This window comes from Diabrotica virgifera, chromosome 5, assembly GCF_917563875.1.
Source record: "Diabrotica virgifera virgifera chromosome 5, PGI_DIABVI_V3a".
Taxonomy (NCBI): Eukaryota; Metazoa; Arthropoda; class Insecta; order Coleoptera; family Chrysomelidae; genus Diabrotica; species Diabrotica virgifera.
In genome coordinates, this window is record NC_065447.1 from 63,807,795 (window position 1) to 63,821,545 (window position 13,751).

Genomic DNA, 13,751 nt, shown 5'->3' on the forward strand with positions numbered 1-13,751 from the left:
GCGTATTCCCTTGTAACATATTTATTACGTGTTTAAATTTTTTTTAAAAATTATTTATTGTTAAAAAGAGCCCATTATCGAATGTTAATTTGGTTCTACCAATATTTTTGAAAATAAAAGCAGCATCTTGAGTTAAATATGGATGGGCATAAAAAGTACACCCTTGGCAAAACTTGTTACTAAAGGTTTCTATATAATTTCTCGTTGGTAGGAAGATAATCCATATAATTATCGATATATAATTACATAATCTACATAATTATCCGCCAATGAGGAGGCTGAAAGAAAGAATATGGAGAAAATCGACAAATGTGAATTACTGGCTTTTACTGGTATGTTAATTTTGATGTACGTTGTAATTTTGTTGTAAGGTTTGTAAATTGTTTATATTAATATTTTAGAAGATGCTGTGTTTATTAAGCATAAGATTCTTAAGTTTAATCCATTTTCAACAACTCTCAATAAATATTAGCTATTTTCGAGGTGGACATTTTTTACCCACCCTTGGGCGTACATGGAACCTAAAAAAGATTGGGCGTTTAAGGGTTAAATGTCTTTTCAAATGACTTTCTGTAGCAAACGGCTTAAAACAAGTTTCACACTCGTGCGGTTTTTTCCGGTATGCACTTTCAAATGTTTTTTCAAATCACTTGCACTAATAAACCGCTTTAAATAAGTTTCACACTCGTGCGGTTTTTCGCCAGTGTGCACACTCAAATGTGTTTTGAAATTAATCGCTTGAGAAAATTGCTTAGAACAAATTTCACACTTGTATGTTTTTTCTTCACTGTGAATTTCCAAATGTCTGTTTAATTGGCCTGGTGTAGCAAATTGTTTTTTACAAATTTCACACTTGTACGGTTTTGCTCCAGTGTACATTGTCGAATGTAGTTTCAAATAAGATCCTTGAGTAAACTGCTTGAAACAATTTCACACTTGTAAGGTTTTTTTCCACTGTGAATTTCCAAATGTCTCACCCACCTCATATCAATACCGAGCCACCACCATACTGTATAGTCTCTACAGTACCTATTACACTGTGCGTAGCGTTCCCCAGGCCTTATGGGTACACGACAAGACCGAAAGCAGTAGACCGAACTCATTAGACCGAAAAGCACTTTACCGAAACCTCACTAGACCGAACAGCATTAGACCGAAATGGTAAATAAATTTAAAAAGTTTGCAGTAAATTATGCTAAGATATTGTATATCTGTCTTTTTGTTTATTGTATTTTTTTTGTATTATTTTATATATAGACTGTGTAAATTGTTACTCTGTACAGTCTGATATGAAATAATTTTCATCCCTTAAACAAATTAGTGAAGGTAAAAATAAATTAAGGGTAGAGTGACGTTAACACCATTTTAACTGTTTATAATAACCATCCAAATAACATTTAGTTGTAATTACATTAGTCTTATCTCTTTTACTGCGACAAGTAAAAAGAACTGCTTATCGGTCTTCCGCTGTTCGGTCTAGTGAGGTTTCGGTAAAGTGCTTTTCGGTCTAACGAGTTCGGTCTACTGCTTTCAGTCTAATGATTTCGGTCTCTTTACAGTAAACCGGCCTTATGTACTCTTTTCCGATGTCATCAGAAAAAAGACAGTACCTGGATTCATCGATGAACAATATGTTTCCCCAATCGTCATTATTTCAAACAATATGTTCACGAGCAAAATGCAATCGTTGCCTTCTATAATCCCTGGTCAATAATGGGCCAGTGAGTGCTCATCCAGAACGCAGGTCGTTTGCAGAAAGTCTTCACCTTATTGCATATTGGCTGATTCCAAAGTTATAACAACCCAAAAATTCATTTTGTAGAGAAGTGCTGGTAACAAACCGTTGTCTCAATGTACGAAGTGTCAAAACCAGGTCTTTATTATGAGTTGTAACCCTTCTATGGCCTTGACTGGGTCCTCTCGAGTTACTTCCAGTAACAGTAAATTATGTTAAGACTCTTAGAATGGTTGACTGAGTGACATTAAACCATTCAGCCAGTTCAACTGGACGGTGTCCTTCTTCGCAAACAGTAATGATTCTAATACAGTCACTTTTCGGCAATCTTCGATTTTCTTGCTGCTAGTGTTTCATTTCAAAAGAAAATAGACTTAAAAACGTCTTTAAACATTCAACACAACGTATTCCAGCCAAACTTACTCGAATTTAAATGAAGCATAACTAGCATTATAAAAATTGATAAAAACATCAGCAGGTTTTACCCGTCTTTCGGCAAATTTTACAATATATTGGAGGTAACAATAATATATTATCACAGAAATCGAAACATTAAAATTATTTGATTTACCAGGAATTTTAAATCATGCGGTAATTTTGGCGCGCAGAGTATTAAATGTTTTAAAAGTATTTGTTGAGAAAATGACTTAACACTTTCGCTTCTGACTTTTTTCGAAAGGTGTTACCCAGGAGCGGCAAAAGCTTTTTTCTAAAATATTATTGTAATTGATATTAGAATACATAACACTATTAAATTAAATAAATAAAGTGTATATTTATAAAATGCTATTTGAATTTTTGACTCCGATGAGTCATCGGCACAAGGCAAATTAGAACGTTTTTCTAGAGAAATAATTGTATAATGGAATTTTAGAAAAAATAAGTTATTTATTCCATAGGACAGGGGTAACTAATTATGTTCCCTGAGGGTCAATTGACACTTCCGGGGTCCGGACTTAATGATACCTGTGTCCGGTTATTCTAATTAGGTTTCTTTGCGGATTCTTGATAAAAAATATCATCCCCATCATAATAACAAATCAGAAGGCGGCCGGGCGAAGTTTTTAGGCAGATATTGTTTAACACTTTTTTAACAAATTCAAAACATCACGTTTTCTCCCCGAAAATATGTTTTTAGCATTTTTGGGCCATCTTAAACAAAAAATATCTTTTTCTCAAAAGTTAACAAATTTCGAGTTTTAAGGGATTTAATAGGTATATGAGAAATGCGAAAATAAACATTTCGAAGCTTGAAAACTCATTGCAAATTATTATTTTTGAGGTTGTCAAGTGCCTAAATTAAAGTTTAAACATTCAATTTTCTGGTGAGTAACCGGGTCATATTTCAATTTAGACCGTTGTTTTTAATTGTTAATTATGCACGTATATGGTGCGTATCGCACTATATGATTGGCGTATTTATTTAGCACATTTGCAATAATTAATTGAATAAATAAAGAAATTATTTAAAAAAAACTATGTTTTCGCATAAGTACATAATATGTATATATGCGACAAAGTCGCATTATAGAGTGGGACGCCCGACTATGAAAATACAACGGTCTATATTGAAATAAGGTCCGATTACTCGTTATAACCTTGAAATAGAATGTATAAGCTTCAATTTAGGCACTTCTTGCCAACCGGAACACCGGTGATAATTTACACATGAGTTTTCAAGCCTCGAAAATGCGTATGCATATTTTCGAATTTTTCATACTATAAATGGCTTTATAACTCGAAAACTATCAAATTTTGAGAAAAATGACAAGAGACCTTTTTTATTTAAAATCGCCCAAGAAACCTAAAAATACATTTTTCGGGCATTATTTAAAACACCGGTTTCCTATGTAAAAAAAATGTTCAACCTGTCTGAAGTCTGGAATGAGTTTAGTGCAACTGATTTTTATTAGCGAGTTGAGATTCATCTGTTAGCTGAGATCTGTACCAATTTTTAATAAAGTTCATTCCTGAAAAATCGGCTTCGCACATATAAGTTGAGCCAAACATAGTATACAATTTCATGGCCAAACATTTTCAGAATTGCAAAGCACAATATTCTGAATTTAATTGCGGTCCGCACAAAACTAGCCTACGGTCCGGATGTCGCGGTCCGCTAATTGGTGACCCCTTCCATAGAATACAGACATTTTATTCCCATATGAGTAATTTCAAAGCATTCTTCAATATATAATCAGGATATTTTTGGAAGTGATATGTTGTCTGCTTTCTAATTTTGTTTTCGGAGCATATTTTGCAACGCTTTCTCTTTGTTCGTCCCTTATTGACCATAGGAATTTTTGAAATACTATGTCTGAAGGAAATTTTTTGTAGATTTTTAAACACAAGTTTTTGTTTTTTGCATTTTTAATGGCCCGACATACTTTCCGCCATTTTGAATCACGAAACAACAACAGCAAAGAAGGGGTAAACATTTTTGACACTTTAAATCCTCACTCACACCCTGACAACATTAACTAACGTCGGCGTCGTACTAAGTAAAATATACCGTTTTAAAAATCAACGGGTTACTGTCCCCGATCGGATCATGCGCACCTTTTTTTTGGGAGGTGAGAATCTTCTAAAGACTTCTGGGAAGGTGTCCCAGGTGTGTTGGATTCAGCTCTCTACGCCTAACCGTAGCGAGCCGCCTACCAACTAAACTCACCTCTTTCTCCAACCGGCGGGCCAGGAACCGACCTTAGCGGGCATAGCTCTGACCCACCAGCTTTGCTCGTCACCCCCGTCTAGCACTCTCTGCGTGCGCTCTGTGACTGTCATGACAACCCGGTTTCGCCACCCCATCCACGCATGCAGCCAGCCAGGGTCCGTAAGGCAATCGACCTATCTGCATGATAATGGGTGAGGGGGCGCGACCACGCTATCATCCCATCCACCGTAAACTGGCTAAGAATTACTAAACAGTTAGTGCGAACAACTAAACTTTCATTCCCCACCCCCTGTAGGAGTGGCCCATTCATCTATACACTCACAACACAAGATATAAGCACATGAAAAACAAAACATCTAACATTAACTAAGACTAGGATTAAAAATTCTTTTATTATAAATGACTCTGTCCCGGCAGAAGTGGGAGTTGTATATTGGCTACCCACACCGGTCGGCGCGAAACGACACATGTTCAAAAGAAATACAAACAGATTATCTTTGTTGGAGTCTCCTCTCTCTTTCTTCCTTATGCTTCATCGTTTCAGTGACAAATCCAAGGATCAAGTCAAACATTTTTTCATTCATAATGGCTTTATGCATTAATTCTTGGGGCTCACCCAGAGGGTACCCCATCCTCAGCTGCAGCGAGGTTCGCCCTGCATGATATACAGGGCATACGAATATCACGCGGTGCGCGTCATCCACTACTCCATACTCGGTACACAGATCGTCCTCAGTCTTTCTTATACGATATGTATATGACCGAAAGGATCCATGCCCCGTCAAAAATTGTGTGAAATAATAGTTAACGCGCCTGTGTCTGCATTCATACCACCTCACTACATCAGGGATAAGGGTCCTAGCGCACCTAGCAAAGGACCACTCCGTTGGGAGTCATGCACAACGAAAGTGTTAACCTGATTTCACACTTTTTTTCACAGATTTTTCTCCAGTGTGCACTCTCATATGTTTTTTCAAGTAATCTCCTCGAGCAAACTGCTTAAGACAGATTTCACAGTGGAAAGGTTTTTCGCCAGTGTGCACTCTCAAATGGAGTTTCAAAGTTCCTGCTTCACTAAACTGCTTTAAACAAATTTCACATTGGTAAGATTTTTCTTTTGTATGCACTCTCAAATGTCTTTTCAAATGACCTGCTTCAATAAATTGCTTAAAACAAGTTTCACACTTGTGCGGTTTTACTCCGGTATGCACTTTTAAATGTTTTTTCAAATCACTTGTAGTAATAAACCGCTTTAAACAAGTTTCACACTCGTGCGGTTTTTCGCCAGTGTGCACACTCAAATGTGTTTTGAAATTAATTGCTTGAGAAAACTGCTTAGAACAAATTTCACACTTGTATGTTTTGTCTTCACTGTGAATTTCCACATGTCTGTTTAATTGACCTGGTGTAGCAAATTGTTTTAAACAAATTTCACACTTGTGCGGTTTTGCTCCAGTATGCATTGTCGAATGTAGTTTCAAGGAAGATCCTTGAGTAAACTGCTTAAAACAAATTTCACACTTGTAAGGTTTTTTTCCACTGTGACTTTCCAAATGTCTCTTTAAAATACTTGTTGTAGCAAATTGTTTTAAACAAATTTCACAACTGTACGGTTTTTCTCCAGTGTGCATTGCCAAATGTATTTTTAAATGACTCGGTCGAGAAAACTCCTTAAGACAAATATCACACTTGTATGGTTTTTCTTCACTGTGAATGTCCAAATGTCTTTTTAAATGAGTCGTTGTAGCAAATTGTTTTAAACAAACTTCACACTTGAATGATTTTTCTCCAGTATGCAGTGTCAAATGTGCTTGCAAATGACTTTTTCGGGAAAACTGCCTAAAGCAAGTTTCACACTTAAAAGGTTTTTCACCAGTGTGCGTTCTGAAATGTGATTTCAAATGGCTCATTTGAGAAAACTGCTTGAAACATGTTTCACATCTGTAAGGTCTTTGTCCAGTACCAAATTCCATATTTGTGTTTAATATTGTTCCATCAACATGGTGACCTGTATATTTATCTTTATGAGACGAATGTAACGTTCCCATAATGTCCATTGTGTTCTCCTCCTGGGAACAACCTAAAATACAAACCAACTATAAACATTTGACTAGAACACAAAAATGAGAAAATATATAATCTTATAAAATCCTAATGCGCCGAGACTGTCTATCGGGTACGGTTTCAAAGTGTAAACATTGAATGACGTTTAATAAACGTCATTATATCTTTTTTAAAGCAAATAGCTTTAAAAGCACTTCCACCAGCAATAAAATAAGGGAAGAAATACATAGACACTTGAGCAAAAGACCAGTACAGTCGACAAAAACTTTCGAGGAAGACGGGCACTATATTAGAAAACACTGACAAGAGTAACAGAAGACTACCTTAAACAAGAGACACGAAAAAAGAACAAGCCATGGATGACAGAAGAAATTTTAAACATGATGGACGAAAGAAGAAAATACAGAGGTAAAAATGAAACAACATACAAGCAAATATACAAGAATATCAGAATAAAGATCCAACAAGCCAAAGAAACCTGGCTAAGTGAAAGATGCCAAGAAATTGAAGAGTTGGAACAAAGGCATGATACTTTCAATACTTAAAAAAGTAAAAGAAGCAGCTGGAATATGGAAATAAACGCCTACATTTTTCATCGAATATAAGCATGGGAACCCGCTACTGAACATAAAAGATCAAATAGGTAGATGGAGAGAATACGTGGAAGGGATGTTTCAAGACCAAGAGAGGATAAACATTGGTGTGTAGGATGCGTCGACTGGACCTTATATCACAAAGGAAGAAACTATCAAAGCAGCAAAGCAAATAAAGAACGGAAACGCTGTTGGGGAAGATAATAACCCAATTGAAATAATAAAGATATTATTAGACGAACACATCGAAGTGATGGAAGATATTAAAAATGAATAAACATTTTCGACCGAACATATTATACAGTGGGTGATCATATTATTAGAGCCACCTAGTAAAATTCAATGTTTTAGAGGAAGGGTATATAATTGAGCTGTATCATATATTAATGGGTTTGTTTCCATTTGGCTGTCTTGTTACACTTTATGAAAGTGCAATAAATAGTTTGACAATAGTGGCAACCCGCTTGTGTGGCAATGCGTGACTCGGATGCCATTGTTTGTCAGTGCTCCCAGCCTAGCTTGCAACTCGTGTGCCTATTATTTTGTATTCTTGGTGTAGAGTTATAATAAACGTTGTGAGTTTCCATTGCACTCGAGTGATATTCTGACACGCCTATACTATTTTTTGTGAATTTAGTAAAAATTGCGCGTTCATTACACTAGTGGTACCAGAATATCATGGCAAATCCAAAAATATCTCACCAAGGAAAATAGCAGAAATAAAAACTTTAATATTCAATACTCATAACTCCAACAGAAACATAGCATCCATTTCTAAAGTTTCAAAGGCAACGTGGTTCGTATAAAGAAAAAACTTACATACCATTATTAAACAAAAGTAAAATTTTCTGAGGTGGCTCTAATAATATGATCACCCACTGTATTTAACAAAAAATACGAAACAGGCATAATACCAAATGATTGGCTGACATCGGTGTTTATACCACTACCAAAGAAGAGAAACTCCAAGAAATGTGAAAACCATAGGATTATTAGCCTGATAAATCATATGCTGAAGCTTTTCCTTCAAATAATACACAATGAGTATACAGTAAACTAGACGAACACACTGGTCAAACTCAATTTGGTTTTAAGAATGGCTTTGGAACAAGAGAAGCACTTTTTTCAATACGTGTGCTAGATGAAAGACATAGAGATGTCGATTCTGATGTATACTTGTGTTTTATAGACTTTCAGAAGGCTTTTGACCTGGTGAAACATGATAAACTAATAGATATTTTAAGGTCATGTAATATCGACGATAAAGACTTAAGGATAATTTCAAACATCTATCAAGAACAAAAGGCTAAAATCAGAATAAAAAGTGAAACATCTGAAAAAATCAATATCGAAAAGGGAGTACGACAGGGATATGTCCTGTCACCTTAGCTGTTAACGTTTATTCTGAAAAGATATTTAAGAAAGCTTTGGAAGGCACCTCGGATGGTATAATTATAAACGGCCAATATATAAATAACTTGCGATATGCTGATGACACGGTCATTCTGCCAGATAATGCTGAAGCACTGCAACTCCTAATGGACCGAGTAACGACAACCTGTAGAGAATTTGGAATGAAATTGAATACAAAGAAGATAAAAACGATGGTCATCAGCAAGCGCCAAAACAGATGGATAGTGTTGCCCAAATGCAAGACCAAGACGAGACTTAGACAGTCACAAGAGTACCTGCAAGTAATTATGGAACTGAAAAGAAAAAACTCATGCTTAAAGAAAGAAATATTGAAACTGAATGAACACGTCGAACAATTAGAGAAAGATAAAAGGAAAAATAACGTCGTAATCACAGGGATGAGTCTACAAAGCACAAATCAAAAAGACATGAAAACTGAAATAAATAATTTCATAAGAAAAGAACTAGAAGTGGAACCAGAAATAAAAGAAGTTAAGAAAATCAGCGAAAACAAATGCCTAGTGGAATTGTTAGATACAGAAGGAAAAACGAAAGTAATAGAAAATAAACATAAATTAAAGAAAAAGAGAAATCTAGTCTATATTAACAATGATCTCACCGCAAAAGAAAGGGAAATAGACTACCACATAAGAAAAAGGGCACAAACAGAGAAGAATAAAGGTAAACAAGTACAGATTAAATATCAAAAAATTATAATAGAAAATGAAGAATGGATATGGAATAAAGAAAAAGGAGAACTCGAAGTCAGAAATATGAAAAATTCAAAAAACTGATACATATACGAAAATACGACGGAAACAGTGGAGACGAAAAAGGCAGGAATAAGGACAAAGAAAACAAACAACGATAATAAAATTAACAATATTAAAGGAAAACAGCAAGGGCGTGAACTAATAAATAACGAAACGATAGAAATAGGTATTTGGAACACAAGAGGAATAAATGGTAAAGAAGAGGAAATAGTCGAAGAAATGAAAAAACTGAAAATTGACATATTAGGAGTCACAGAAACAAAGAAAAAAGGAACAGGAATGAAAGAAATAAAAGACGGATACAATATGTGGTGGTCAGGAGTGGACCAAAGTAGCACAGCGAAAGCAGGAGTAGCAGTAATTGTAACTCCATCCTAAATGAAGAACATCATCGATGCCCAATTTACAAACGAGAGGATTTTAACAGTTCAACTAAAGATTAAACAAGAAAAATATAGTTACATCATAACATATGCACCAACTGATAATACAAACAAGAATGAAAAAAATGAGTATTTTGAAAAACTTCAAGAAATAATAGACAAAACAGAGAATAACAATTTAATAATAATGGGCGACATGAATGGAAGAGTGGAAAAACAAAATGCGGGTATAGAAAAATGGCTAGGAAAAGAGGGAAAAGAGACGAGAAACGATAATGGAACAAGGACTATAAATGTATGCATCGAAAATGATCTGATAATACGGAATTCAAAGTTTACACACAAAGACGTCCACAAATACACAAGGGAAGAGAGGGGTAGAGGCGAGAGATCAATAATTGATTATTTCCTAATTAACTCCGAGATATGGAAAGCAGTAAAAAATATTAAAGTAAAAAGAAGCGCAGAGATTGGAAGTGACCACTATCTAATCAAAATGAGCTTTATAGTCCATTCTTTCACGGTTTTTGGTCTAAATTTTAAAGAACCGCTTGGATTGACATGAAATTTGGCATACACATAGCTAACAAGTCAAAGAAAAAAAGTGATATTGTGCCGATGTGTACTTTTGCCCTGGGGGTGACTTTCACCCCCTCTTGGGGGTGAAAAAATATATGTCCAAAATAAGTCCGGAAATGGGTAAACTGACTAATTTTAAATAACTTTTGTTCTATAGAGCTTTTTCGCCAAGTCAACACTTTTCGAGTTATTTGCGAGTGAATATGTTCATTTTTCAACAAAATAACCACATTTTTAGACGGTTTTTCGAAAATAACTCAAAAAGTAAGTATTTTGTCGAAAAAAACGTTCTTAGCAAAAATATAGCTTATAAAAAAGTAAAAAAAAAATGGTGTACGCGTTAGGTCTCTGGATCTCGTAGAACCAGAGTTATAGCCAATGAAAAATAGATTCATATTCACCAAATTTCAAATAGAATATTTCGACGTGAAATATCCAAAAAATTAAGCACTATTTGGGGAAAACCCATTAAAACTTTTTTAAAGTGTTTAAAAAAAGCTTTATTTCTGTTTTTACAAAAAGTTTCTAGCATTAAATTTAAGCAAGTTAGGCTCAAAATAAAGTTGGTCCCTTTTGTTTTTGCAAAAAAAATCGGGAAGACCACCCCCTAATTAGCAACTTAAATGAAATTAATCGTTACCGCTCCACAAATTATTTTACTTATGTTGTGTTTATATGATCTGTAAGTTTCATCGATTCAAAATGCTTATTTTTGAAAAAATTTGGTTTCAAAGTAAAATTTTTAAAAATTTAAATTTTGAAAAATATGCTTTTTTTCAAAATAACTTAAAAATTGTTAGAGATACCAAAAATCTCGAAAAACAAAAAAAGTCAGATTTGCTTTTCTAAATAACATGTATTTTTTGTTTTTCTGTTAGACAAAAATTGATTAAGATTTGGTGTTTCTAAATTTGGATACATTCGTGATCAGTGACTCGTTCAACCCCTTTTAACTACAGCCCTTTCAATAATAAGGACTTTGAACCGATGAAACCTACAGATCATCTTCTTCTAAAAGTGCCTATCTTCTGGGGATGTTGGCGACCACATTGACCCATCGTATTCTATTTACGGCAGCTCGAAATAGATCAGTTGACGTTAGACCAGTCCACTTCCTAAGATTGGCCAGCCAGGATATACGTCTACGTCCAGGGCCTCTCCTGCCCTCAATCTTGCCTTGTAGAATCAACTGCAGCAGTCGGTATTTTTCATTACGCATAATGTGGCCGAAGTAAGCCAATTTTCTGTTCTTTACGGTGTTAATTATTTCTTTGTCTTTTCCTAGCCTATGGAGAATAGTTATATTAGTTGTGTGGTGTATATATGAGACCCTCAACATACGTCGGTAGCAGCACATTTCAAACGCCTCTAACCGTTTTATGGCATCTTCTGTCAGGCTCCAGCTTTCAACTCCGTATAGGAGGACACTAAAGACGTAACATCTAAGAATTCTTATGCGTATATTGATACTTAAAGACAAGTTGCAGAGAATTTTCTTAAGACTGTTAAAAGAGCTTCTGGCTTTTTCAATACGAGTTTTTATTTCGTAGCTATGATCCCAAGTATCCTTAATGTTGCAGCCCAGGTAGCATATTTTCTGTACTCTCTCTAGGGGTGTATTGTTTACTGTAATTTGGGCGTTTATGTTGGTGTTTTTACTAATGATCATTATTTTTGTCTTCTTACAGTTTAATTTTAGGACGTATTTGTTACATGCTTCTACAACATTATCAATGATCCTTTGGAGCCCCTGCGCACTATCTGCCAGCAATACTGTATCGTCTGCATATCTAATATTATTTATAAGTTGTCCATTTACTGCAATACCATCTTCTGATTCGTCCAAGGCCTCTCTAAAGATGTTTTCAGAGTATATGTTAAATAATGTTGGTGACAGTATGCAACCCTGTCTGACTCCTTTTTCAACCGTGAAGATTTCGGACAGTTCATTTTCGAATCGAACTGTTGCTTTTTGTTGGAGATATGTTTGAAACGAGTCTTATATCCTTACCATCGAGTCCTGATGTTTTTAGGATATCGATTAGTTTTCCATGTGGGACTTTATCAAATGCCTTCTCGAAATCTATGAAACATGCATACACATCGCAATTGACATCCCTAGCTCTCTGTATTAGAACTTGCAAGCTGAAAAGTGCTTCCCTCGTTCCGAGTCCTGATCTGAATCCAAATTGAACTTCACTCAACTGTTCTTCTAATTTGGTGTATATGCGCGAGTGAATGATACTAAAAAGTACTTTAAGTACATGATCATACAAACAACATATACACGAGTCAAGAAACTTGTGAAGTCGTAACGATTAAGTTCATTTAAGATACTAATTAGGGGGTGATTTTCTCGATTTTTTTACCAAAACCAAAAGGGACTAACTTTATTTTGGGCGTAACTTGTTTAATTTTGATGCTAGAAATTTTTTTATAAAACAAAAATGAAGCTTTTTTTAAACACTTTAAATAAATTGTAATGAGTTTTCCCCGAAATGTGCTTCATTTTTGGTTATTTCAGGTTAAAATATTCCATTTGGAATTTGACGAATATGAACCTATTTTTCCTTAGCTATAACTCTGCTTCTACTAGGTGTAGAGACGTGATATATACACCATTTTTTAAAAAATTTTACAGGCTATATTTTTGCTAAGAATGTTTTGTTCGACAAAATACTTACTTTTTGAGTTATTTGCGAAAAACCGTCTAAAAACGTGGTTATTTTGTTGAAAAAATGAACATATTCACTGCCAAATAACTCGAAAAGTATTGACTTAGTGAAAAAACTCTATAGCACAAAAGTTACTTAAAATTAGCCAGTTTATCCATTTCCTGACTTTCTTTGGACGAATATTTTTTCACCCCCAAGAGAGGGCGAAAACCACCCCCAGGGCAAAAGCACAGATCGGCACAATATCACTTTTTTTCTTTGACTTGTTAGCTATGTGTATGCCAAATTTCATGTCAATCCAAGCGGTTCTTTAAAATTTAGAGATTTTGCAATATTTTACCGTTAAAGAACGGACTATTAGAATAATAAAAGACATACAAAATGACAAAAAGAGAAAAATAATAAAAGAAAAAATCAGAAGCTACAAACTGAAAGAAATAGAAGTTAAAAAGAGATTGAAATTCGAAATTCTTTATTGAAATAGAAATCCTACTAACAATATTTAAATATGAATTTGCTTAATTAAATACAATAAGTATACAATACATGCAATATTATACAACACATACAGATTTATTAAAAATTATTTTTTTATCTAGGTAAAATATATGTCTTTAGTAATTTTTTAAAAATTTGAACTGTCAGTGCATTCTTAACACTGGGGGGAAGATGGTTAAATTCATTCATACATTTGTAAAACAGGGATGTCATTGTGCTATGTTTATTAGTTTTTTGAATATCAAAATCTTCAATATTTCTCATGGTATATGAATGAACTTGACCCCTCAATGTAACATATTCATTAAAATATGCAGGCAGCATTCCTTTTTTTAATTTAAAAATGAAAACCATAGTAAGGTAGTAA

At 34.5% G+C, this 13,751-nt stretch overlaps 1 protein-coding gene across 1 annotated transcript in view; it reads right to left on the bottom strand.

Annotated features, from left to right (window-relative positions):
• Positions 1 to 4,779: 4,779 nt before the first annotated feature.
• The window catches only part of LOC126884200 (zinc finger protein 235-like), a 36,276-nt gene continuing 27,304 nt past the window's right edge, over positions 4,780 to 13,751 (bottom strand). The window contains exon 2 of the mRNA XM_050650068.1: positions 4,780 to 6,486. Coding sequence (XP_050506025.1) covers positions 5,318 to 6,486 — 1,169 coding nt within the window. The 3' untranslated portion in view covers positions 4,780 to 5,317. The remainder of the gene's footprint in view (positions 6,487 to 13,751) is intronic.